Below are 23831 nucleotides of genomic sequence, written 5' to 3' on the forward strand. Positions count from 1 at the left end.
TGTCAAAAATGCTTCCTTTATTACATAAAGCCAATACTGCTACTTCTAAGTTCAACTGTGCATCTCTATATTGTTCAAGGTGTTATGCCTGTGATGTTAACAATGACCACTTCCAAGTGGCAGTGAACAGTGGCTCCCTATGAGTGTCATCATGGTACCTTCTCCCCATTGCACACAGTCAACAAACTGCTCTAGAAAATTAAGTTCTCCCAGGCCCAGAGTAAACATATACTCAATATTCTTCCACACTTTATTATACCATAAGAAGCAAACTTCTGAAGGAGATACAATTAAAGATACCACAGGTGTCCTAGCTTGTCAATATTGTTTTATCATTTTTATTAACAAAGCAGATTACAGTGTAGCCCTAATTTGTATTATAATTAGTTGTTACAAGACACTGCACTTTCTCCTGAAGAAACACCATGATTTCCAAGATGCCAGGTCACTCTTCCAACCAGTGAATGTTGAGCTCACCAGCAGGTGCAGGGCTACTTGTATTCTAATGATGTGCTTGAAATGGTGCTTTGCAAGATCAGCGTGGATTATGTGGACACAATTTTGAGACAATCTCCATTAAACATTTGGTAGAAGTAAAATTGCCTGATTTAATCTTACTAGGAGTGTATTAGTGTTATTATGAAGACATACTATATTCCATTATTCTGCTTAGCTCATGGAAGAATAAAGAATTTGGGCCAAAATTATAACCAGATTATGAGCAATTTTCTAAGCAAAAGAAAGTAAGTGCTGAGGTTAATAAAGATATAGTAATTCTCTTCACATGGCCTTGTACTGTTTTGTGAACTGCATAATTAAAAATCCTGAGCTTAACAAAAATCTTTATAAATCAACTCATCAAAACAGGCATTTGGCCAATAAGGATTTAATTTCACACCAATAAAACTTTAGAGTTTAGATTTATTTAGGGCTGTTTGCATATGTTCATAGAATATTTAGTTTACTCTAAAAGATGACAAGACAGCCCCCTCTCGGTGAGACCCTGGCCTAAATATATTTGCTTTATTTATATAGCAAGAGGATAACATTAAACATGGAAGCTTTCAATTTGTGGCACTGAATGATGATCTACACAGGGCATCCTTCAAAGGCTACAATTAAAGATCCACCTAACTTTTCTGCAATACAAGCCCGATTGAGATCTTCTGGTCCGTTTGCTTGACATTCATGTTTTATGCCTAGAGAGGAAAAACAATTCTATTTAGAATTATGCCAGCAGTTTACCTCTTTCTCTAAGACATCAAACTTTTAAAAGGCCAGTTATAATCTTGATAAACTGTGGTATATACAAACATGGAATACTACACGGTAATGAGAATAAATAATTATAACTACAAAACTACATGCATCAAGATAGATGGCCCTCACAAACACATTCACTGAAAGAATCCAGATTAAAAATGCATATATTCTATTATATGTATAGGTATAGCATACAAAAAAATCAGCCCACGCTAACTTATGCTGTTAGAAGCCAGGGTGCTGGCTACCTTGAGGAGGAAGGGACAGGCAGAAGTGCTATGAATTGAAGCCACCCCAGGGAGGCTTCTGGGGTACTGGTCATTAGATTATGAAATAACCATTACATTCATTCTGAAAAATTCATCACATTCTACAATAATCTGTGACATATACTTTTCTATAGATATGTTGTACTTCGCTAAACAGCAGGTCTAATAAAAAATTTTTCTTGGTTTTTAAAATATAAGTAAAAATACAAATGATTTTATTGCATGGTTGATTTCGTCAACTGTATTGAAAAGTAAACAGCTGGCTCTTCAATATTACACTACACATTTATGAAATTGATCACAATGAAAACTATGTGAAATATGTTACTCATTCCTTTCTTAGAAAAATTACATCACCACACTGCAAAAATGAGCTCAATTATGGATTAAATACAGTAGCTTCTCTGTAAACAGCCACTGTCTTTTAAATCGCTGCATGGTTATTCCCATCATTTAAAAACCATTTATTTCTCAAGCTATTGAAAGCACAGTAGGTCAGCTTTTGAACTACTCAGCTACTCAGGACTGAGCTGAGAAAGCCAGCAGATGGTTTCATTAGAAAAAAGGTAGCGTTGTCACCATCTTTTTTTTTTTTTTTGGAGATGGAGTTTCGCTCTTGTTGCCCAGGCTAGAGTGCAATGGTGTGATCTCAGCTCACTGCAACTTCTGCCTCTTGGGTTCAAACATTCTCCTGCCTCAGCCTCCCAAGTAGCTGGGATTACAGGCATGTGCCACCACACCAGGCTAATTTTTTTTTTTTTTTTACTACAGACAGGGTTTCATCATGTTGGTCAAGCTGGTTTCGAACTCCTGACCTCAAGTGATCCACCTGCCTCAGCCTCCCAATGTGCTGGGATTACAGGCATAAGCCACTGTGCCCGGCCAGTCACTGTCTTTTAGTATCATCAAATCAAGTGTGCAAAGCAATTCCCTTTACTGAAAGGCAACGTAGAGTAAGAATAATAAGGAATCCACTCTGAAACTTTTGGATGGGCTGAAAAAGTGCTGAAGCTAAGGATTCATTTAAAAGCACCAGTTAGCAGTCCAGTGACAGACTTCTGGGGGATGCCAGGCATTAACCCAAATGCACAAAAACCTGACCCGGCAATAAACTATGCAGCAGCAAGGCTTGGGAAAGGAGGCAAGAATTCTGTTTTTCTAAGTAAAACAGGCTACAAACCTGTTCTACCATGAGAATATAAAAACCAGTGACAATAAAACAAAACAAAACGAACATCAGGCCAAGCCCTTGTGACCTTGGCTCACTCAGCTGTTTGGAAATAGCCATGGCAGGAAGGTAGCAGGGCAAACTCTTAAACTAAAGCGCACAGATGAGACCAAGTCTCCCCTTCTACAGCTGAGAGAATCAAGGCCCATGAAGGTTAAGCAGTTCTGGCCAAGGCCACACAGCAGTTAGACAGGCTTCGCCCTCAATGCAGACCTTTGGGCACTTGCCCCATGCATGCTCTTTCCATCATACCAACATTTTCTCCTGGCTGGAGTCTGGCCAGGCCATCTCATCAGGATCCCAATCACCCAGTAGCAAGTCAAATAGAACTGACCAGCTCAGGAGTGGGTACACCTTCCTTGAGACAGAGATGAATCAATTACCTAAAATCATGCCATTCGACAGTAAAGCTGGAGAAAAGAGCATCCTTTCTCATTTAGGAACATTTCCTTTTTGCAACTTTATTATAACAACTACATTCAAAGGCAAGAGCAAATTTATATCCAATGTAAAACAATTAGTCTCCACCTCCTATGTGAGAAAATTGGCAGCACCTCAAACTAGTTTAAAACCAGCCTGAATAAACAATATATATAGACAATGTGAAGGGAGTAGAGTTATTAAACATAGGCTGGGCAGTCCCAGAGCAAGCAGCACAAAGTAGAAGATACATGGAAAGCCAGGTTCAACCTTGGCTTTTCTCAAAACAAGTAGCACTTCTCTCCTCTGCCCGAAGCTCTGCAAGAAAATGAGGTACTTCTCAAAAGCTGCTGCCCCATTCGGGATGGTCACCATACCTCTACATATTCAGAAGTAATTCAGACCATACCTTGAAATTTCTTTTTGATTGCATCCTTGGAGCTTGCATAGATCATTTTACTTTTCAGAGGTGCTAGTTCTGGTGCCCTAGATAGAAAGATGCCAAAAATGAAAAAAAGTGGTTTAGAGAAAGTACAACGTACATCTTGTTAAACATTTACTTCAGTGTCAAGGTGAGAATCCTCAGAATCTCCTCAGAGATTCTGTTTGTAACTACACATTTTTTCTACCTCCCCAGCAGCTTGGAGGGGAAATGCTACAGACAGGTGAACACAGAATCATTCAGATTAACCATGGTGGGAAAAAAAGAGAACTAGTGGTGGAAAAACACAACTACCTATTAAAAATCAGATTAAAGTGGCCATAATGAAAGAACCAACACTGAGTACTTCACTGTATAAACCAATTCTTTTTTAGAATAATTTTTCATTTTTTATTAATAAAGGCTTAGGTTCAGGCTGATAATCATATTTACACAAGGTTTTTAACAGTTTTTCTAGTTAGAAAAAGGTTTTAAAATACAGAAAAGAACAGAGAATAATCTGTAAGTATGTGCAACTCAGAATTAAATGCTAATATTTTTGCATCTTTGCCTCGGATTGTTTTCTAAAAAATAAAACAACAACAACAAAAAAAAAACAAAAAAAATAATAACAAACTACAAATAAAAATCCTCTTCTTCTTAGACCTCCCCAGTCCCATCATCTATTCCAATAGCAGGTTTTGATCTCATAGGTACCTGTTCTCCATCTTAGTCTAACACAACAGTACATGTTCAATTATAGATCTGGGAGTCCAAGTTTCAATAATTCTCTTGAAAAAATATTAAATCCACTTGTATAATGTCATGATTCTAAATAAAGCTTTCACAAAGATTTCTAAATGGCAACTCACCAATAATCATGTCTTAACTGTCAATATTATTACTATCTTGTATCTATGAAATTTGAGCGCCTTCCCCCTCAGAAAATGGAAGCGTGTTGGAAGCACAGCATATGTGTCACAACACCTTCTTCAACAGCGATACTTAAGAATATTAGTAATGGACAGAAACCCTTGTCCCACAGACTGCTTGCATGTGAGTCCTTCTTCCCTCTGTACACCAACCCGCAGGCCCACCTCCACGCCACACTGCTAAACTATCACTGAGAAGATGCAGTACAGTAAGTCCTCACTTAATGTTATCAATCGGTTCTTGGAGTCTGTGACTTAAAACAAAATGACATATACCAAAACCTTTCTCAGTGCTCTAACAAAAATACATGAAGGAAATGACATTATTTGAGGACCTGGTGTATGTTGTTTTGCTTACAGTTGCAGTTTCCAAGAGCCTACTAATGGTCATTAAGTGAGACATTACTGTATAGTTAAATACTTCTGAGCATTTAATAATTCCATTTAGCTGCCGTATTTCCAGGACATTTAACAACCATGAGCCCTGGCATGTGGCCCTCACCTAGTGTACTCCTTACCCTAGTGAACAGAGATTCTGTTCTTAGGAAACAGGAAATGGGCAGTCTCTGTCTCTCAGAGGCTTATTCCTCGCAATCCTAAGGTCCAGTGAAGGAAGCAAAGCCATCACAACCTCAGGACTGGCAGATGTTTGAGCTACAGAGTGGATACTTGTCTTATGAAAATAGGTCAGAAACAAAAAAGCATCAGCTGTTCTGATTTTATTCTAACCAAACTGTTAAACTACTTTAAGAGCTGCTCCCTGGGACTTGAGCAGAGCTTGTTACAGAAAATGCCTTTAAATAAGGTTCTGCCTTTTCTTAAAACAAGTAACAGTGCAAAATAAACCACTGCACTAACACTAAATTTCCTCTTCTATTATTTTCCAAATGTTTTTAATAAGAATGTGTAATTTTCGTAATTACAAAATACATAGAAAGCAGGGAAAAAAACCCCTGAAATTAAGAAAATACTGGCCAATTTAAAAGCCTAAACCATTAGCTGGACTATCTGCCACTGAGCTGTGAATGCCAGAAGAGCATGGACTTTACCTGTTTAATTCACAGCTGTTTTCGCAGGTCCTAACACAACAGCTGGCAGGTAGTAGAAATAAAGTTTAATAAATGCACCTGCATTCAAATTGTTAATTTTCAGTCTTATGTACCAGCCTCAATGGACTCTAAGCTGCCTGCCTGGATATGTGCACCCTGATCTCGTATTTTCACTCCTCATAGCAACTTGGTTTAATCAAGTGCATGCAGTAAAGGCTTACTAAAACAGAAGTGAGGTGTGACCTCAAGTTATCATTTTTTTTTTTTTTTTTGAGACGGAGTCTTATTCAGTTGTGCCCAGGCTCAAGTGCAGTGGCGTGATCTTGGCTCTCTGCAACCTCCGCCTCCCGGGGTTCAAGGAATTGTCCTGCCTCAGCATCCTGAGTAGCTGGGATTACAGGCGCCCACCACCATGCCCAGCTAATCATGCCCAGCTAATTTTTTGAATTTTTAATAGAGACGGGATTTCACCACGTTGGTCAGGCTGGTGTCGAACTCCTGACCTCAGGTAATCTGCCTGCCTTGGCCTCCCAAAGTGCTGGAATTACAGGTGTGAGCCACTGCGTCCGGCCTGAGTTGTCTTCCTTTTAAAGCTCAATCCTCTGCATCTCCTACTCTCATATCCCTTGCACTCCAAGCTATTGATGGCACCCAGCTAAAAGTATGTCCCTCTTGCCTTGCCCTGACTCAGGCCAACGTATCAAGAGAATGCTTGCCCCTCTCAAAAAAAGTTAAAAAAAAATAAAAATCAGATGATGTTACCACTTCTCCCTCCCCTGGGAAACTAGAGAGTATTCTATCCCTGGCCATTCAAGAAATATAGTGTAATATTCAATAAATGAGGGATCCAGGTGTAACTTTTCTCTAAAGCTTCATCTCAAATACTGACTTACCTGAAAAGACTAGAATAACTAAACAACATTTCAAGAAAAAGTCTATAAAAATAACTTTATAGCACTTTTTCCACTATCTAGAGTAGCACTGCCCAATGGAATTTTCTGCAGTGATGGAAATGCTCTCTATCTGTGCTACTCAATAAGGTGGCCGTTAGTCAGATGTAGCTACTGAGCATTTGAAATGTGGTAATTCATTCTGCAAACAAACTGAATTTTTAATTTTAAATAATTTAAATAGCCACATATGGCTAGGGACTACACTACTAGACAGTGCAAATGTAGAGCAAATTATAGCAGGGAGGGAATGATACTAACTTCTTCAAAAGTAGCAGACTAGAGAGATACAAGTAAAGGGTGTATATTTGAAAGAGTAGAAGGCTGGCTCCTGGCATGGCTCATTGGAAAAGTAGAGTTTTGGTTTATAAGAAATTTAAAAGAAGTAGGAAATTTTAGCTTATAAAAGGAGTATATTCAGAGGATGCCTCCAGTCCCTTCCCCACCAAACAACAACAACAAAAAATCAATTACTGAGAGTCATATAAGAGGTAGACAGAAAGTAGTGAAAATTTAGTTTTGGTCCCATAAACATCAACCCAGGTAACATTATGAAACCTGTAAACAAAAATTAAATGACAACAACTGCAAATAGCCTGAATAAAAATTACTTTGGTGCTGGAACTGGTTTTCCAAGTGCTAACAAAATGAGTTTTAGAGAGTCTCAATATTTCTAACACGCTTACCACAAAAAAAACATCAACTCTTCTTTTCTGGATTCTTTTGTTTCAAAGCTTGCATCATATAAAGCATAGCGACAATCTTTTTCAGGAAGCATTCCCACAAAATGCTTGAAAGGATCGGTTATGGTTACACCAACATCTCCAACCAAGATCTCTTTGCCTTCTTCTACAATGATGCACTTTTTGTCTGCACTGAGACAAAAAATGACAGCCTTCTTTCTTTTCTTGATTTCTTCTGGTGTGGAGCATTTACGAACTTTCATGTCATAAAAAATACGACATACTTCATCAGCAACTTGCACTCCTGAGGCCTATGGTTAGAAAATACATGAGAAAATGACTTACAATTTTTATTGTGCTAATTGTAAAATACTAATAACTTCTGCTTATAGATTGGCATATATTTCAAATTTTAAAGGTATATAATCTAATTAAAAACTAGAAATTTGAGTTGTAATCACTACTAATTTTAGACATCAAACTTTTTAAAAGATCACAAATATATGCCATTCACCACTATTGCACAGGGTTAAGGAAAGATTCAACTATAGCAGCCTCTCCTACCCTAGAACCTTAGAAGAAGTGTCTCCTAAGGTGCTGGATTATTTTCTTCTTACACAGGTTGCTTAGAGCCTTGACCAGAGGCAGATCATCTTCCCAGTCTGTATACTGATAATTAAAATTCCTTTCATAATACACAGTATTACTGATGGTCATAGCTGCTAGATTGGAAAATTTTCATCCCTACAGCATCTTTCTCTAATTAAAAAAAAGATTGAGAGGTCTTTGCTCTACTCACATTTCAAAATTATGTGATCAATATTCAATATTTGTCACTTGCCATTAAAATTTTACTTAAAAATTCCAAATTTTAAATGAAGACTAAAATAAATTTTAAAATGTCTACTGCTATAATAAAGAGAGTAGCTTTATTTGGGATGATACTGACCAGAAAAATAACTTTCCACTATGTTACACTTGCTATTCTGAGATAAAGGACAATTAAACAAGATCTTGATAGCACAAGATCTTAAACATTTTTCATCTTGAGGAATGTGCTATTTCGTTAACTTTACTATATTCATAATTTTTATGCCTCATTAACTACGTTGTTTTGCCCGTTAGCTTTTCTAAAGCAAGAATTATAAAGCCCAAGAAGAGATGCCCAGGAGGCTCTGCCAGTCGTGGTTGAATGGCGCTGGAGGATGATCAGACTAAGGGAGGAATGCAGACAATCAAATGTGTGGTTGTAGAAGATGTGACTATAGGCAAAAGCTGCCTCCCCATCAGTTATATAACAAATGCCTTTCCTAAGGAGTATATCCCCAACGTCTTTGGTAACTACAGTGCCCAGACATCTGTGGATGGCCAAGTTATCAGCCTGAACCTGTGGGACACCACTGGCCAAGGGGAGGAGTATGACCAACTGCAAATGTTCTCCTATCCCTAGACCAATATCTTTGTCATTTGTTTTTCCCTTGGCAAGCCATCCTCTTATGCCAATGAGAGGCATAAGTGGTACCCAGAGGACTCCCATCATTGCCTCAATGTATCTGTTCTGCTGGTAGGCACCAAAAGAGACCTGTGGAGTGACCTTGAGACAGTGAAGAAGCTGAAGGAGCAGAGTGCCAATGACACCTCAGCAAAGCCCTTACCTGGCTAAGCAGGGTGGGAGCTGTTAAGTATCTGGACTGGTCAGCCCTGATGCAGGATGGGATACATGAGAGATGGGGTCTCATTATGTTGCCTAGGCTGGAGCCTAGTGGCTAATGACAGGCATGATCATAGCGCATTACAACCTTGAACTCCTGGAATTGGGCAGTCCTCCTGCCTTGGCCTCGCAGGTAGCAAGGGCTGCAGGTGTGTGACAGAGTGCCTGGTTACTTCATTTCTTTTTACTGCTGAATAATATTCCATTGTTTGGATATCCCACATTTTCCTTATCTATTCATCAGTTGACAGACATTTGGGTTGTTTCCACTTTTTGGCTATTAACACTGCTATGAACACTCATGTACAAGGGTTTGTGTGTACATGTTTTTAATTCTTTTGGGTAGAAAACTAGGAGTAGAATTGTTGGGTTATATGGTCAATTTATGTAAAACCATGCTCTGAGTCAAGAATGGTATCTTTAGGATGGGTGTAGCAGCTATGCCTGTAGTCTCAGCACTTTGCAGGGAGAAGCCAAGACGATCACTTGAGTGAGTTCAGACCTTTGTGACCAGCGTGGGCAACATAGGGAGAACGCACTTCTAAAATTTTAATTAAAAAAAGAGAAAAATAAACCATAAACAATAGAATTTAAATACTAAACAATGAAAAAATATTAATGATACCCAAAATTAATGTCAAACATTTAAGAAATAAAAATACACATAAGATGAAGATAACCAATAAAATGAGAGACAACACCCAAAAATCCTACAAGGAACTTGTCAGAATAAAGAAGCCTTACACCTCAACAATTAAAAAAAGGCAAATACTTCAACTGAAAAACAGTTAAAGGATTTAAAAAGACAGTTCTACAAAGATGATGCATAAATGCCCAATAAGGACATGGAAAAAATGCTCAACGTCAATAGTGATTAGGGAAAAGCACATCGAAACCATAATGAGATACCTCTTCACTTCAAAACCATAATGAGCCACCCACTAGGAGGGCTAAAATAAAAAAGATAGACAATAACAAATGTTTGTGGGGCCATGAAGAACCTGGAACCCTCACATGCTACTGTGTAACTGTAAAATGGTATAGTCGCTTTGGCAAACAGTTTGGCAGTTCCTCAAAAAGTTAAACATGAAGTTAACACCTGACCTAGGAATTCCACTCTTAGGTATATATACTCAAGAGAAATGAAAATGTGTCCACACCAACACCTGTACACAAATGTTCACAGCAGCATTATTTAAAATAGACCAAAAGTGGAAACAATCCTAAAGTCCGTTTAGTGATAAATTGATTTTTAAGATGTAGTATATCTATAAAATGGAGTATTTCTTGGCCATGAAAAAAAATGAGGTACTGATACACACTATGACAAGGATGAACCTTGAAAAACATTGTGCTAAGTGAAAGAAGCCAGAAAGAAAAGGCCACCTATTGCATGATTCTATTTATATGAAATGTTCAAACTGGGTAAAATCCATTGACAGATTAGTGGTTTCCAGGGGTTGAGAAAAATGGGGAATGGGGAGTGACTGCTAATGAGTATGGGGTTTCTTTCTGGAGGGATGAAAATGTTCTGGAAGTTGACTGGGGTGATGCATACACAACTGTGACTATATTGAAAAACCACTGAATTGAACTGTATTTTGCGGTATGTGAATTACACCTCAATAAAGTTGTTAACAACAAATACAAGTTCTCACTTGTAAGTGGGAACTAAATAATGTGTACACATGGATACAGCGTGTGAAATGACAGTGGAGGGCCAGGGGAAGATAAGAAATTAACTAATGGGTAGAATGTATGTTATTTAGGTGATGGATACTCCAAAAGATCTGGCTTCACCACTACACCATCCATGTATGTAGCAAAATGACACTTGTACCCCCATAAATTTATACAAACAAATAAAAATAAAGTTGTTACTTTAAAATGCATGCAAGAATTCTGGGAGAAAGATACACTAAGATCCTAGCATTTACTTAATGTTAAGGTAACCTGGCCATTTTATCATCTCATTCATTAAAGATCTCTAAGTAATATACTCCAATGCCATCTAATCCACATATTCTGTTTATAAATCAACATTCACTCTAATAAAGTGGCAGAAACAGAATTAAGACTAGGAAACTAACTCAAACCACACAATGATATCACATTCCTACTTTAAAAGAGCACTTTTCTTAAACCTTTTACAGCTTTAGTAGTAGTATATTTCTGATTTTTATAATGTATCTTATGTTAAGCAAGTTAAGAATCATTTTGCAACAGATGAATAAAATATTCAAAGCAACAAAAATTGAAGAACTAGAAACAGACTCCAACGCCTCTAATGCCCTAGTCCATAATGTTGATTAATAAGTCACATTTGACCCAACAACCAATTTCTAAAAGCATGAAGGCAACATTTAAAGCCTTATATTGAATCAACCAATATTTGAATACATCTATCAATATCTAAGCATCTCAAACTTTCTAAATTGATTTGAAAGTAAATCAATCATGTACCAGTAACTGAAAACAAAGTAAATGTGTATTCTGCAATTATAAAACAAATCTCAGCCAAATCTGGCTATAACTTACAAGCTCCTTAAAAGCCTCAGTAAGGAAGAATTTTGTCTTTTTTTTCCTATCAGAAATGATGTCTGTGGAGGTTTCTTATACCATTAGACACTTGTGCTTGAGGAAATTAACACTGAATACTATGAAGGAGAAACGCACAAAAACTGGAAGCAGAAAACTATTTTTGAGACAATTACAAATATTCAGAGAAGCAAGCTTTGAACTACAGTAGTGAGGCTGAAAACAAAAACATTCAAGGACATGTCAAATTCAAATCAATATAGCTGAATGAGACATGAAAGAGTGGTATCAGAGAAGCCCCGGGATTAATAACTAGATTGTGATATATGAACAGAAAAGGAAATATGGCACAGTATGACACTTTAACTCTGAAGACTGTACAAGACATCTAGGTGGAGATGACCAGACAGTGGCAGAAATATGAGCATGGATCTCAGGGGAAGGCTTCACCTAATACATATCTTGGACTAGCCCACACTATGGGGGCACCAACATTAAGCAGCAAAAGAGAAACCAATCTAGTTTCTCAACATTGAGTATGTAAAAACTAAAAAGAAAAAAAAAGAAACCAATCAAGGACACTAAAAAGAAGTAATCAGAAAACTAAGAAGAAAAAGTAAGAAGGAAGAAAGCAGCATCTTAGAAGAAAGGGAGACTATGTTGAGAAGGAAGGTTATTAACATCCAATTGTGCAGTATTTGAGAGAATGAAACAGACTGCTGGGCTTGGCAACCGGGCCTCTGAACATTTTAACAGATTGGAGGAATGGGACAGCAGTCAACCATAATGGACTGAGGACCCACAGGGAATTGAAGAGGTAAAGACAGAAAACTTAAGATGGTTAACAATAAAGGAAAAAGGGAAGACTGAATGCTACTTCATGAAAGTTGTCTTATGATTGGGGAGATGTAACTGTGCTAGATGTTTAAGAACTTGAAGGAACAAGAGAGGAAGAGCCGAAACATTAAAAAAAAAAAAAAATACTGAGTACTTACTACAGCCAGACACTTCTAAATCACAACAATTCTATGAGACAGCTACTATCACTATTTGCAACTTAAAGATGCAAATTTTTCTACTGAGGCATAACTTGCCCAGGGTCATAGAGGAAATATAGCAGAGCTGGGATTTGAACTCTGGCAATTTGGCTCCAGAGGAGATACCTTTTTTTTTGCAGGGGTTGGGGGTGGGGGAGGGAATGGAGTTTCGCTCCTGTCACCCAGGATGGAGTGCAATAGCGCAATCTTGGCTCACTGTAACCTCCCGGATTCAAGCAATTCCAGAGTAGATATCACTTATGCAATTAACAATGTCAGAGATCTAAAGAAACAGAGATCCAGAGCACAGATGGGAGAGCTAGTCTAAGAAAAAGATAGATTTTTTTTTTCTCTAAAATAGGGAGGAAGGGAAAATGACAGTTTTGAGGTGGAAGGAAGATATACTGCCAAAAATTGAAAGATTCTATTTTCTCTGTGAAGTATAAGGCAGGAGGAGTAGGACGGGTTTGACGGCACTCCTCCAATCTACTACTACTAAGTAACAATTCAGAATAGCTATTACAGGGAGTTCCAAAAGGACAAGAAAAAGGGCTCTGGGGACCTCTAAAAGGTCAGCTGAGGTCAAGGGGTAGGGGTGGCAGGGCAATGTGGCAGAAAGCAGAGGCTGATGGTAGTGTGAAGGAAAGAACAAACTCTGCATTCTTCCTCAAAGTTTACCCAAGCTCAAGCTTTCAACCATCTATCTAAGAGAAATGACTTGCATGTTGTTCTAACTTCTGCTCTTCTGAGCTTCCAGTCTTTATATTCGATTTCCTATCTCACATCTCCAGTTATATGTCTCAAAGACATCTGATACATAACATGTCTAAAATAAAAAACAAGCAAGTCCATTTCTAATCAGTCTTCCTTTCTCAGTAGCTATCACCACTCCTGTAGTCACATAAGGCTCCAAGCCTAACAGATGTTAACAACTCCATTACCTTACTCTGTGGATTTTCATCTTTCTCTAAGACATTCATCTCATTTCACCCTCAGTCCAAGCTCTCATTGCCTCTTATTGAGACTGTTGTAAAGTCTCAACTGGTTGCAGAGGAGGGAGATTAGGATATGTGTATCATACTGTTTTCTCTTTCTGGCTGAACAGGAAAGACTGCATCCCCAGAGTTCCCAGAAAGCTGAGTCAGGGCTATATGACTGAGTTCTGCACAGCCAAGGTGGGCACAGTTACATAAGCCACTCCTACTCCTGGCTTTTTAAAAGTGATCTTTAAATATACTAAATACACACAGCTTTCTACATGTGAATCCTCTCTCAATAAAATGGTTTTTAAAACATCAAAAATTAAATTAAACTTAAAAGTGATCTTAAAGCTCTGTTTTCTCCCACCAAGATGACCTTGGTAGGCATACTTGATGATGGAAGAAGGCTGCCCAACCCTTCTGGACTCTGCGTGACAGAGACAAATCTTTAGTGTGTTAAGTCACTGAGATTTTCAATTTGTTAGCAGTTCTAATACAACAAGACTGCCCATACCAAGTACCCATCACCTCTACCCTCCAATTCATCCTCTACATAACCATGAACCTGATCAACATACTTAAAACAGTCCAGTGGCTTTCCATTGACCTGAAGATAAAAACATAGCAATTTTTTTTTTTTTAAGATAGGGTTTCACTTCATCACCCAGGCTGGACTGCAGTGGCATGATCATAGCAAATTGCAGCCTTGCACTTTGGGGCTCAAGTGATCCTCCCACCTTGCTTCCTGAGTAGTACTGGGACTATAAGCACATGCCACATGCCCAGTTAATTTTTAAAATTTTTTTGTAGAGACAAGATCCCATTAGGTTGTCCAGGCTGGTCTCAAACTTCTGGCCTCAAACTATCCTCCTGCCTTGGCCTCCCAAAGTGTTGAGATTACAGGTATGAGCCACCACACCCAGCTCAATAATTAATATGCTCCATCTGGCTGTGCCTACTTCTTTAGCCTTATCTTATAGTCCACACACACTGCAATTTCATTAACCTGGCCTTCCTTCAGTCATCTGTATTTGCCATGCTCCCACCCACTTCAGGGCCTTTGCTCACCTTTGCTCATACTATACACTCTGCCTGGAAAGCACTTCCCTATAGTTCTTTGGCTAATACTCTTCATATGTCAGATCAATTCTCACTATGCAGAAAAGTCTTCAGTCTTCTGGGTCAAAACCAGTATCACATGGTCCCATAAGATCATGTATCTCTACCACATAGCAGCTCTCACCATTTCAATGCTCTGCCTTTAAAATTATGTAATTAATATCATCTCCTTAAGAAGGCTACAAGTTCTTAAAGACTGTAAGTTCCTTAAGATAAGCTGTGTCTGTCTTATTCATTATTGTGTTACCCTAGATTTTTTTTTTTTTGAGACAAGGTCTCTCTGTGTTACCCAGGCTGGAGTGCAGTGGTGTGATCACGGCTTACTGCAGCCCTGACCTTCTGGGTTCAAGCCATCTTCCCACCTCAGCCTCCCAAGTAGCTAGGACTAGAGGTGTATGCCACAACACCCAGTTAATTTTTGTATCTTTTATAAAGACAGGGTTTTGCCATGTTGCCCAGACTGGTCTCGAACTCTTGGGCTCAAGTGATCTGCCTGCCTTAGCCTCCCGAAGTGCTAGAATTACAGGCATGAGCTGCCATGCCTGGCTGTGGTCCCTAGATTCTTGATAATGATTTTTATACAGTAAAATTAAAACCAAGAGGCAGACTGGGAGAGCATGGAATACTAACCCTAAAGCCTGTCCCAACACTGTCCAGGGCTCTGACCTTCTTCTAAACACCATTCTCCTAGTGCCTGTGTATCTACTCTCAATAAGCTGGTAGCTCTGCTACATCTTTGCCTCTAGTTGGTAAACTGGAAATCTGGAGTAAAGATTAGTAGGATGAAAAGAAGATAATGATTACAGTAACAGCAATTTATTAACATCTCAGAGAAATTAAGGAAAGAGACCAAAAGAAGATATACTAAAGCACTAAAATCATGAGAGCAACAATCCATCCACATTCCTCTACTAACTAGCTCTGTCACCTTGGGCAAGTCATTCCATATCCCTGAATTAAATTAGTTCCTTTAACTGTACTTAGGGGAGTGCTATTTAACTGTATTTAGGGGAGTCAACTAGATCAGTTATCATCTAACTTTAATGTCCACAGGAATCACCTGCAGATTTTAAAGATTCTGATTCAGAATATCTGGGGTAGAGTCTGAGAGTCTGTATTTATAGTAAGCTCCAGGTGATGATTACTAAGATTGCTCCGAAATTTCATGAAATATAATAAAATTGTAGCTCATTGCTATATAGGCTTCTTTGCCTACAGGCATAATTTTTATAATGAAGTAGTAGTGATAAGAATATTTTATTTTACTGATACTAGTAGGCCCAAAGTCAAAGCATTTTTTGGGTGTGCCATGGACTCCTGACAAAGCCTATGGACCCTTTCTGGAAATAGTGTTTCAAATAAAATAAAATATATAGGATTACAAATAAAAAGAAAAGGCAATTATACTGAATCATAGTTTATCTATGACAATAGTTAAGAGTTTCTATACTAATTCTGGATGATTTGTTATCACAAAGCAACAACATGTTGAATCTTAAAACAAAAGTGGCTGTAACACCAATATACAGAATTAGCTGCTTTACACTATTCATTTTTTTTTTTACTTAAAAGATCCTTTCCCATCAGACCCATTCTTCTAGTATTTCTGTTTTTGTTTTCTTGTTGGGGTGGGGAAGACAGGGTCTTGCTCTGCTGCCCAAGCTGGAGTGCGGTGGCACAATCATAGCTCACTGCAGCCTCAACCTCCTGGGCTCAAGCAATCCTCTTAGCCTCCAGAGTAGCTGGGACTACGGGCACACACCACCACACCTGGCTAATTTTTAATTTTTTTTTTTTTCTTGTAGAAACAGGGTCTTGTTATGTTGCCCAGGCTTGTCTTGAACTCCTGGCCTCAAGTGATCCTCCTGCCTCAGCTTCCCAAAGTGCTGGGATTACAAGTGTGAGCCACCATGCCCAACCCTAGTATTTCTCTAAAATGTTAGGTTAGATTTAACTGCTCATTTGTCAAGAAATCTAAACTTTACTTTTAAAAGCAAAATCAAATTTAGTTTTTACCTACAAAATTTTCTAAGAGTTATTGATATTCAAGTACGCCATTAAAGGATCCTCTGAACATAAGCACCAAGTTTGCTGCACAAATGGGAAGGAAAATCTTGAGAGCAAAAATAGATTGCTATCATAACAAGAGCTCTGTGATTACCTTAAAAAGATATGTTATTCACAACTTCAGTTTCTCCATGTACCAGTGACCACTGGCGAACAGTTGCTCTTAGAGCTCCACCCCCATGTCAAAAGTAGCTGTTAAAAATATACTTCACTGCATTTTCTCTCTCTTGACTATCAGTCTTTAACTTGTTCTCAAACCTGTCTGAATCTACTCTGGCAGAGCTTTTGTAAAATAATGATTCAGAGATTAAATCAATACATCTGAGGCCCTGCCTGACTACTCAATTATCACTCAGTGTAAGCTTTTTTAAAATGATACTACTCACACACAGAGGGAAGTAAATGTTACAAAGAATATGGAACACTGGGTATTTTCAGTTGCAAAGGACAGAACACAACTTAAAATAACAATTCTCTCAATTCTAGCATAAGGATAGTAATCTTTGAAACTTAAGCATTAAATTTTTCTAATTTGATTTTTGTAAACAACTGAACCAGTCCAAAAACTAAATGCAATGACTTACAGCAGTCCCTCCTAAACCAAAATATTAGAAATGGTGGTCTTTTTCTATACTACTAAACTGAAGTAAGACACCTGACCTAGGCTACATAATTAACACCAACTAAACTTTACATAATCCTTATTATTAATAGAGAAAACAGGATGAAAACTATTTTAACTACCTCAGAAAATTATTTTTCTAAGCTAAAGTCTGAAATATTTGAATGTAGGATACTGGAGACAAATACAAATTTTCAAACTGGCAAAAAAGTCATTAGCTTCTTTCTCAATCTACCTACTTCTACCAACTTCTCAAAGGAGTTGGGAGTTAAAAACTGGGTTCACAATTCTACTTTATTTATACCATGCCTTGCACAAGGGCCAACAGGAACAGAATGACTGATGACAAAGTGTTTGGGCTTCTGGCTATTTGAATTGATGCCTCTGAGCAATAATGCTGAGACAACAAATAAAATGAGAGTGACAAGTTCTTCAGCACATTTCTACTTCACAGCAGTGTTCTGTGTGGCCCTGTATTAAGTGACCTGTGAGGTCCTGTATTAAGATGGGGGAGCTAGGCCAGGCACAGTGGCTCACGCCTGTAACCTCAGCACTTTGGGAGGCCGAGGTGGGTGGATCACGAGGTCAGGAGTTCAAGACGAGCCTGGCCAAGACAGTGAAACCCCGTCTCTACTAAAAATACAAAAAATTAGCCAGGCATGGTGGCGCATGCCTGTAGTCCCAGCTACTCGGGAGGCTGAGGCAGGAGAATCACTTGAACCCGGGAGGCAGAGATTGTGATGAACTGAGATCGTGCCACTGCACTCCAGTCTGGACAACAGAGCGAGCCTCTGTCTCAGAAAAAAAAGGTGGGGGGGGGGGGGGGAAGATTGGGAGCTTGGCTGGGTGCTGTGGCTCAGGTCTATAATCCCAGAATTTTGGGGAGGCTGAGGCAGGCAGATTGCTTGAGGTCAGTAGTTTGAGCAGCCTGGCCAACATGGTGAAACCCTGTCTCTACTAAAAATACAAAAATCAGCCAGGCATGGTGGTGTGTGCCTACAATCCCAGCTACTCACATGGGTGCAGCAGGACAATCACTTGAACCCGGGGGGCAAAAAGGTTGCAATGAGCCAAGATCATGCCACTGCACTCCAGCCTGGGTGACAGAGACTGACTCAAAAAAAAAAAGGAGGTAAAGGTTGAATATATACATCTCCCTACCAAAACTCCACTGAAAGTATAAAAATGGGATTAAAAAGAAAAAGAACATATATCCACCAGGACAAGAAGAGACAAAATATGGAAGTTCAAATAAGGAAAAATGAGTGAAATTAGTCTGAGAAGCACTGAGATCCCTAGACTGCCTCCTGAACATCCTGCTGCCAGCCCCTTACCCCTGGAATTCTGGCATTTATTCTCTGGAGAGGGTAAACAGTAGTTCTTTCTGGACTAGTCATCATACTGGAAAAGAGGATACAGGTGACCATATGTAAATGAGTGCTAAGACACTCTCCCCACCCCCACCACCACTTTGAAGTCATGACTTACTAAATCCTTAGTCCTGCTCTTGTAGAGAGTTGTGCTGTGCAACAGAACTTTCTGTGATGAATACAAATGTTCCTTTTTATTCCCTTCAATTTAGAAGTTTATTTTGCCAAGGTTAAGGACACGCTGATGACATACTCTCAGGAGGTCCTGAGAACATGTGCCCAGGTGTGACAGGTTGATTTTACACATTTTAGAAGGGGCAGAAGTTACAAGCAGACATCAATCAATACATGTAAAGTATACATTGGTTAAGTATGAAAAGCTGGGATAACTTCAAACCGGGGCTTCCAGGACATAGGTGAATTCTGTAAACCAAAAGTATCTGAGACAGGTCTCCACCAATTTAGAAATTTATTTTGCCAAGGTTAAGGATATGCCCAAAAGAACAGAGCCCAGAAGCGCAGAAACAGTCTGTGGCCTGCGCCTTTCTCCAAAGACGATTTTGAGGTCTTCAATATTTAAAGGTGAAAGGTGGGTGGAAGGGAAAGAAGGAGGGTATGGTAATCCACACTGTGCAAGAGAAAAGGAACAGGCAGGGAACAAGTACATCATGTACTGGTCTCGTGCTCAGTAAGTCAGCACAGACATAAGGTGAAAATGTTCCTTTTCTGCATTTCTAATATGGTAACCACTACCAAGTGCAGCTACTGAATACTTGATGTGTGGCTAATAAAGCTGAAAAAATTTTAAATTTTATTTTAAATAGTTTGATATAAAGTAACACATACAATTAACTCTCTTAATACCAAAATAGTATGTCTGGAGTAAACAAATTTACTGACCGTATTTCATAGTTTACTGTTTCAGAAAACAATATATTATTTAGCTTTACTGATGACTGCTGTCATCAGGAAACTGAGTTATCATGTACACAATGACAGAATAATGCCTCTAATATCAAAGTCACTCAAAGAGAAAACAGGAAGGAGAAAAAAAAAAAAAGAAGGATGCCTCCAAGGGTAAATACTTCAATTCTAACTTACTATAGTAACTATGGTTAACTATTTCTGAAGGCAAGGAAGAAATCTTGGGAGAAATTTAGATGAACTCTTCTCTTCAAGTACATATTCTGAGTGTCATTTTGGAAAGAGTCAAAGTAACTAAAATGAAGGATTGTCATAAAGTTTCATACAAGAGGGCTTGACTCAGCCAAGTGTGGTGGTGTATGCCTGTAGTCCCAGCTGCTCAGGATGATGGGGGAGGATCACTTGGGCCCAGGAGGTGGAGAATGCAGTGAGCTAAGATCACACCACTGCACTCCAGCCTGGGCAACAGAGCAAGAACCTGTCTCAAAAAAAAAAAAAAGAGGCGGGGGCTTGACTTTAAGCAAGCTCCCCATCATCTTAATTCTTACAGATGGCATAAACAAGAGGTTTTTTAATTCCTTGAGAAACAAAAGCCTAAGTTATTGGAGAAGTGAAATAATGGATTTAAAATACTAAGTTTCCGTAACAGCAATAAAGTAATTTCATTTTATGTAACAATACTACACACAGGCTATTTCTGATTTTACAATTAACTGGAATAATTAAGCAAGTCAAATACTGAATATATATATATTTTTTAACTGGTTGTGTTCTTCTCAAAAACAGAATTTGGAACATTTAACCTTAGAAAATCTTTTTAAGCAGAGGATAAAGTGTACCACAGGGTTGAATCAGATTTACTAAAATCTTGTAACTTAGGCAAGTCAGCTAACTTTTTTAATCCTCAGCTTCATCATCTGTAAAATGTGAATTATGATACTGCTAACTTGAGGATTGATGAAATAAAACAACACACATAAGACCTTCCATGCACTAAGTGAAGACTCTTACATTATTAACCAGAAAATCTGGTTAGAGCTTCTTCGACTGTCTAGTTACCAATGTGGCCAATTTTTATTGAAATCTTTGGGTAACAGAATGTTATAGATAAAGAAACCAGACAGCTTAAAACTGATTTGAAACAGTAATTTCAATTTGTTCTCTGATAATCAAAACTATGAATTAAAAACAAACCTAACATTTAACATGTATCTCTTCTTTCTCCACATGACCATTAAGTGGTTAAATAGCAAAGACATGCCAACAGCAAAGAGAAGGATAACAGTCCTCTTAACACTGTAAGTAAGATTCAATTACACTACCTCCTACCATTCTCCCTAGGCACAACCATCACCTGCAGCTATAAATCAAAATCTGCAATGATGAAACTAGGGCCTATGAGGTAAGTCATAGGTTTTGTCCTAAAATATGCCCCTTTTCCTGGCATATACAGGCACATCTTGGAGACACTGCACATTCAATTCCAGACCACAGTAATAAAGCAAGTCACACAAATTTTTTGGTTTCCCAGTGCATATAAAAGTTATGTGTATACTATACTGTAGTCTATCAAGTGTGTAATAGTAAGCTATAACTATTAGCAGTTTTATCTAAGATAGAGAGAATGACTATTTCAAGGATTTATCAGCATTAGAAAAAGGAAAAAAATCTTTATAATATTCTGACTCATTCTTCACTAAGACAAGAAAAATTAAAATATACCTTCCCAGGGAGACCCTCTCTTGGGCAACCTGTTTTCTTGGCATGAGGAAGCTTTTTCTCTCTCTCCTTTTACTTTCTGCTCCTTAGCCCACAAATATAAATAATTAAATTAAATGCACCTCTTCACTGGGGAATGGAATAAAATTCAACAATAAAATAGAATTGCTGATGTGCAAATGCCTTATGCTAAGTGAAAAGAAGTCAGACACTTCCACTAATATGGCAAAGGTAAAACTATAGGGACAAAAAACAGATCAGTGGTTACTGGGAACAAGAGGAGGGATTAACAAGGAATTTTTTGGTGTGAAGGAATTATTATATATTTTGACTGTGGTTGTAGTTACACAACTATATATATATATATGTGCCAAAACTTCCAGAACTTACACTAAAAAGGATGAATTTCACTTTATGTATATTATACTAAATGGAAAAATTATACATCTAATTTTTATTTCAAGGTAAAGAATATTTTTAGTATTCTACTCTTTGAGAAACAGCGTATTAACCAAACAAGAAGCTAAAAGGGAAAAAGTTCTCCTCGGTTTAACAAGTTGTCTTAGTTCTCTCTGGATGGATGGCTAGCATGTCAATGAGTATGAAACAGATTTGATATTGCTGGTTAACTGATCTACCTGTTTCCCAGTCACACCTAGTTTTGTAAGCCCTGCCAATTCCTCCTGAAATAAGTATTTTAAATCTATTCCCTTTCATTTACTCTTGAAATCTCCTATCACTCCCAAGATTAAGTATTTAACAATTCCCAAGCACCTACAAAAAGTCCATATTTATTAATAGAGCATAAAAAGCCCTTCATTGTCTAAACCAACTTACTTTTCCAGATTCGTCTTCCACCACAGACAACCCTATTACTAATATCTTTTAGAAAGCAATTTGGCCATTTATATCATAGAGCCTTAAAATAATCCATACGTGTTGATCCTTTAACCCACTGACCTCACTTCTAGGAATTTATTACAGGAAAATAAATTTCTGTCTCAGAAAACAGTATATTATTTAGGAAATAATATATTAACACTAAAAAAACAGACAGCCCAAATAAAAACAGAAAAACCGCAAAGTAAATGATAGTATATTCACAAGATACTTCCTGATTCAGCTGTTAAAATCATATTTATGCAAAGTTTTTAATAGCATGTGGGAAATACTTATGATTTACCTTCAGTGAATAAAGAAGCTGGATATAAAGTTGTATGTACAGTATAATCTCAATTACGGAAAACAATACAGAGGAAAAAGAAGTTCCACAATTTTATCTCTAAAACTGGGACTATAATTTTTATCTTCTCTCTAGTTTTTTTTTATTTTCTAAGTTTTCTCTGCTAAGCACATTTTTTATATTAGAAATACACACATCCTTTTAATTCAGTGATTTCATGCCTAGGACTCTCTTTTGAAGAAATGCAAGATTTATACACTAGGTGAGAGTATTTCTTACAAAAATAAATTTAACATGAGGGTGATGTACATGCAAGATACCATTAAACAATTTAAGTAGTTTTTACAGACATATTTTATATACCATGAAATTTACCCATTTAAAGTGTAATAAAAGCAAAGGGTTTTCGTATAGGGTTTTCACAAAGTTGTTCATCCATCACCACTTCTTAATCTTAGACCATTGTGAACACCACAAAAAGAAACCATGGGCTGGGTGTGACAGCTGATGTCTGTAATCTCAGCACTTTGGGAGGTTGACGCAGGAGGATCACTTGAGTCCACGAGTTCGAGACCAGCCTCAACAAAATAGTGAGACTTCATCTTGACAAAAAAAAAACTTTTTAAAATTGCCAGGGATGGTGGTGTGGGACTGTAGTTCCAGCTACTCAGGAGGCTGAAGTGGGAGAATCTCTTGAGTCAGGAAGGTGGAGGTTACAGTTAGCATGTTCACGCCACTGCACTCCAACCTGGGAGACAGAATGAGACCCTCACTGTGCGGCTATAGTTACATAAAGAAATTATATATATAAAATTATACACATATATATGTGTAACTACAAATTATGTGTATAATTATATACATAATTATAGACACACACACACTATATAAAAATATATATATTTGGAATATATATACACCAAAACTCTTGTATATATACAACCTCTAAAACATCTACTCAAATCCTTTGCCCAAAAAAGAAAAAAAAAAAAACTCATCTCCAAACCCATTAGCAATCATTCCTCATTCCCACTCCCACCCACCCCAGCCCTTGCCAACCACTAGTTTACTTTCCTATGGATCTGTGTATTCCGGACATTTTGTATAAATGGAATCATACAATTTGTCATCTTTTGGGAGTGGTTTTTCACTCAGCATGTTTTCAATGTTCATCCACATTGTATCAGTATTTCATTTCTTTCTATTGCCAAATAATATTCCCTTGTATGGATATACTACATGTATCCATCTATCCATCAACTGATGAATACTGGGTTTTCACTTTTGGCAACTATGAATAATGCTGCTATGCAGATTTGTGTACAAGTTTTTGTGTGCACATACAT

The 23831-nt window shown here is 37.9% G+C and overlaps 1 protein-coding gene across 1 annotated transcript in view; it reads right to left on the reverse strand.

The window, feature by feature from the left end:
• The window catches only part of DSTN (destrin, actin depolymerizing factor), a 34199-nt gene continuing 10368 nt past the window's right edge, over positions 1-23831 (reverse strand). Inside the window, exons 2-4 of the mRNA XM_012474798.3 lie at positions 7219-7526; positions 3590-3666; positions 1-1199 (exon numbers count right to left, since the gene is read on the reverse strand). Coding sequence (XP_012330221.1) covers positions 1090-1199; positions 3590-3666; positions 7219-7526 — 495 coding nt within the window. The 3' untranslated portion in view covers positions 1-1089. The remainder of the gene's footprint in view (positions 1200-3589; positions 3667-7218; positions 7527-23831) is intronic.

The sequence above is a fragment of the Aotus nancymaae genome, unplaced genomic scaffold (genome assembly GCF_030222135.1).
Source record: "Aotus nancymaae isolate 86718 unplaced genomic scaffold, 86718_ANA_hifiasm-v0.15.2.pri h1tg000001l, whole genome shotgun sequence".
Classification (NCBI taxonomy): Eukaryota; Metazoa; Chordata; class Mammalia; order Primates; family Aotidae; genus Aotus; species Aotus nancymaae.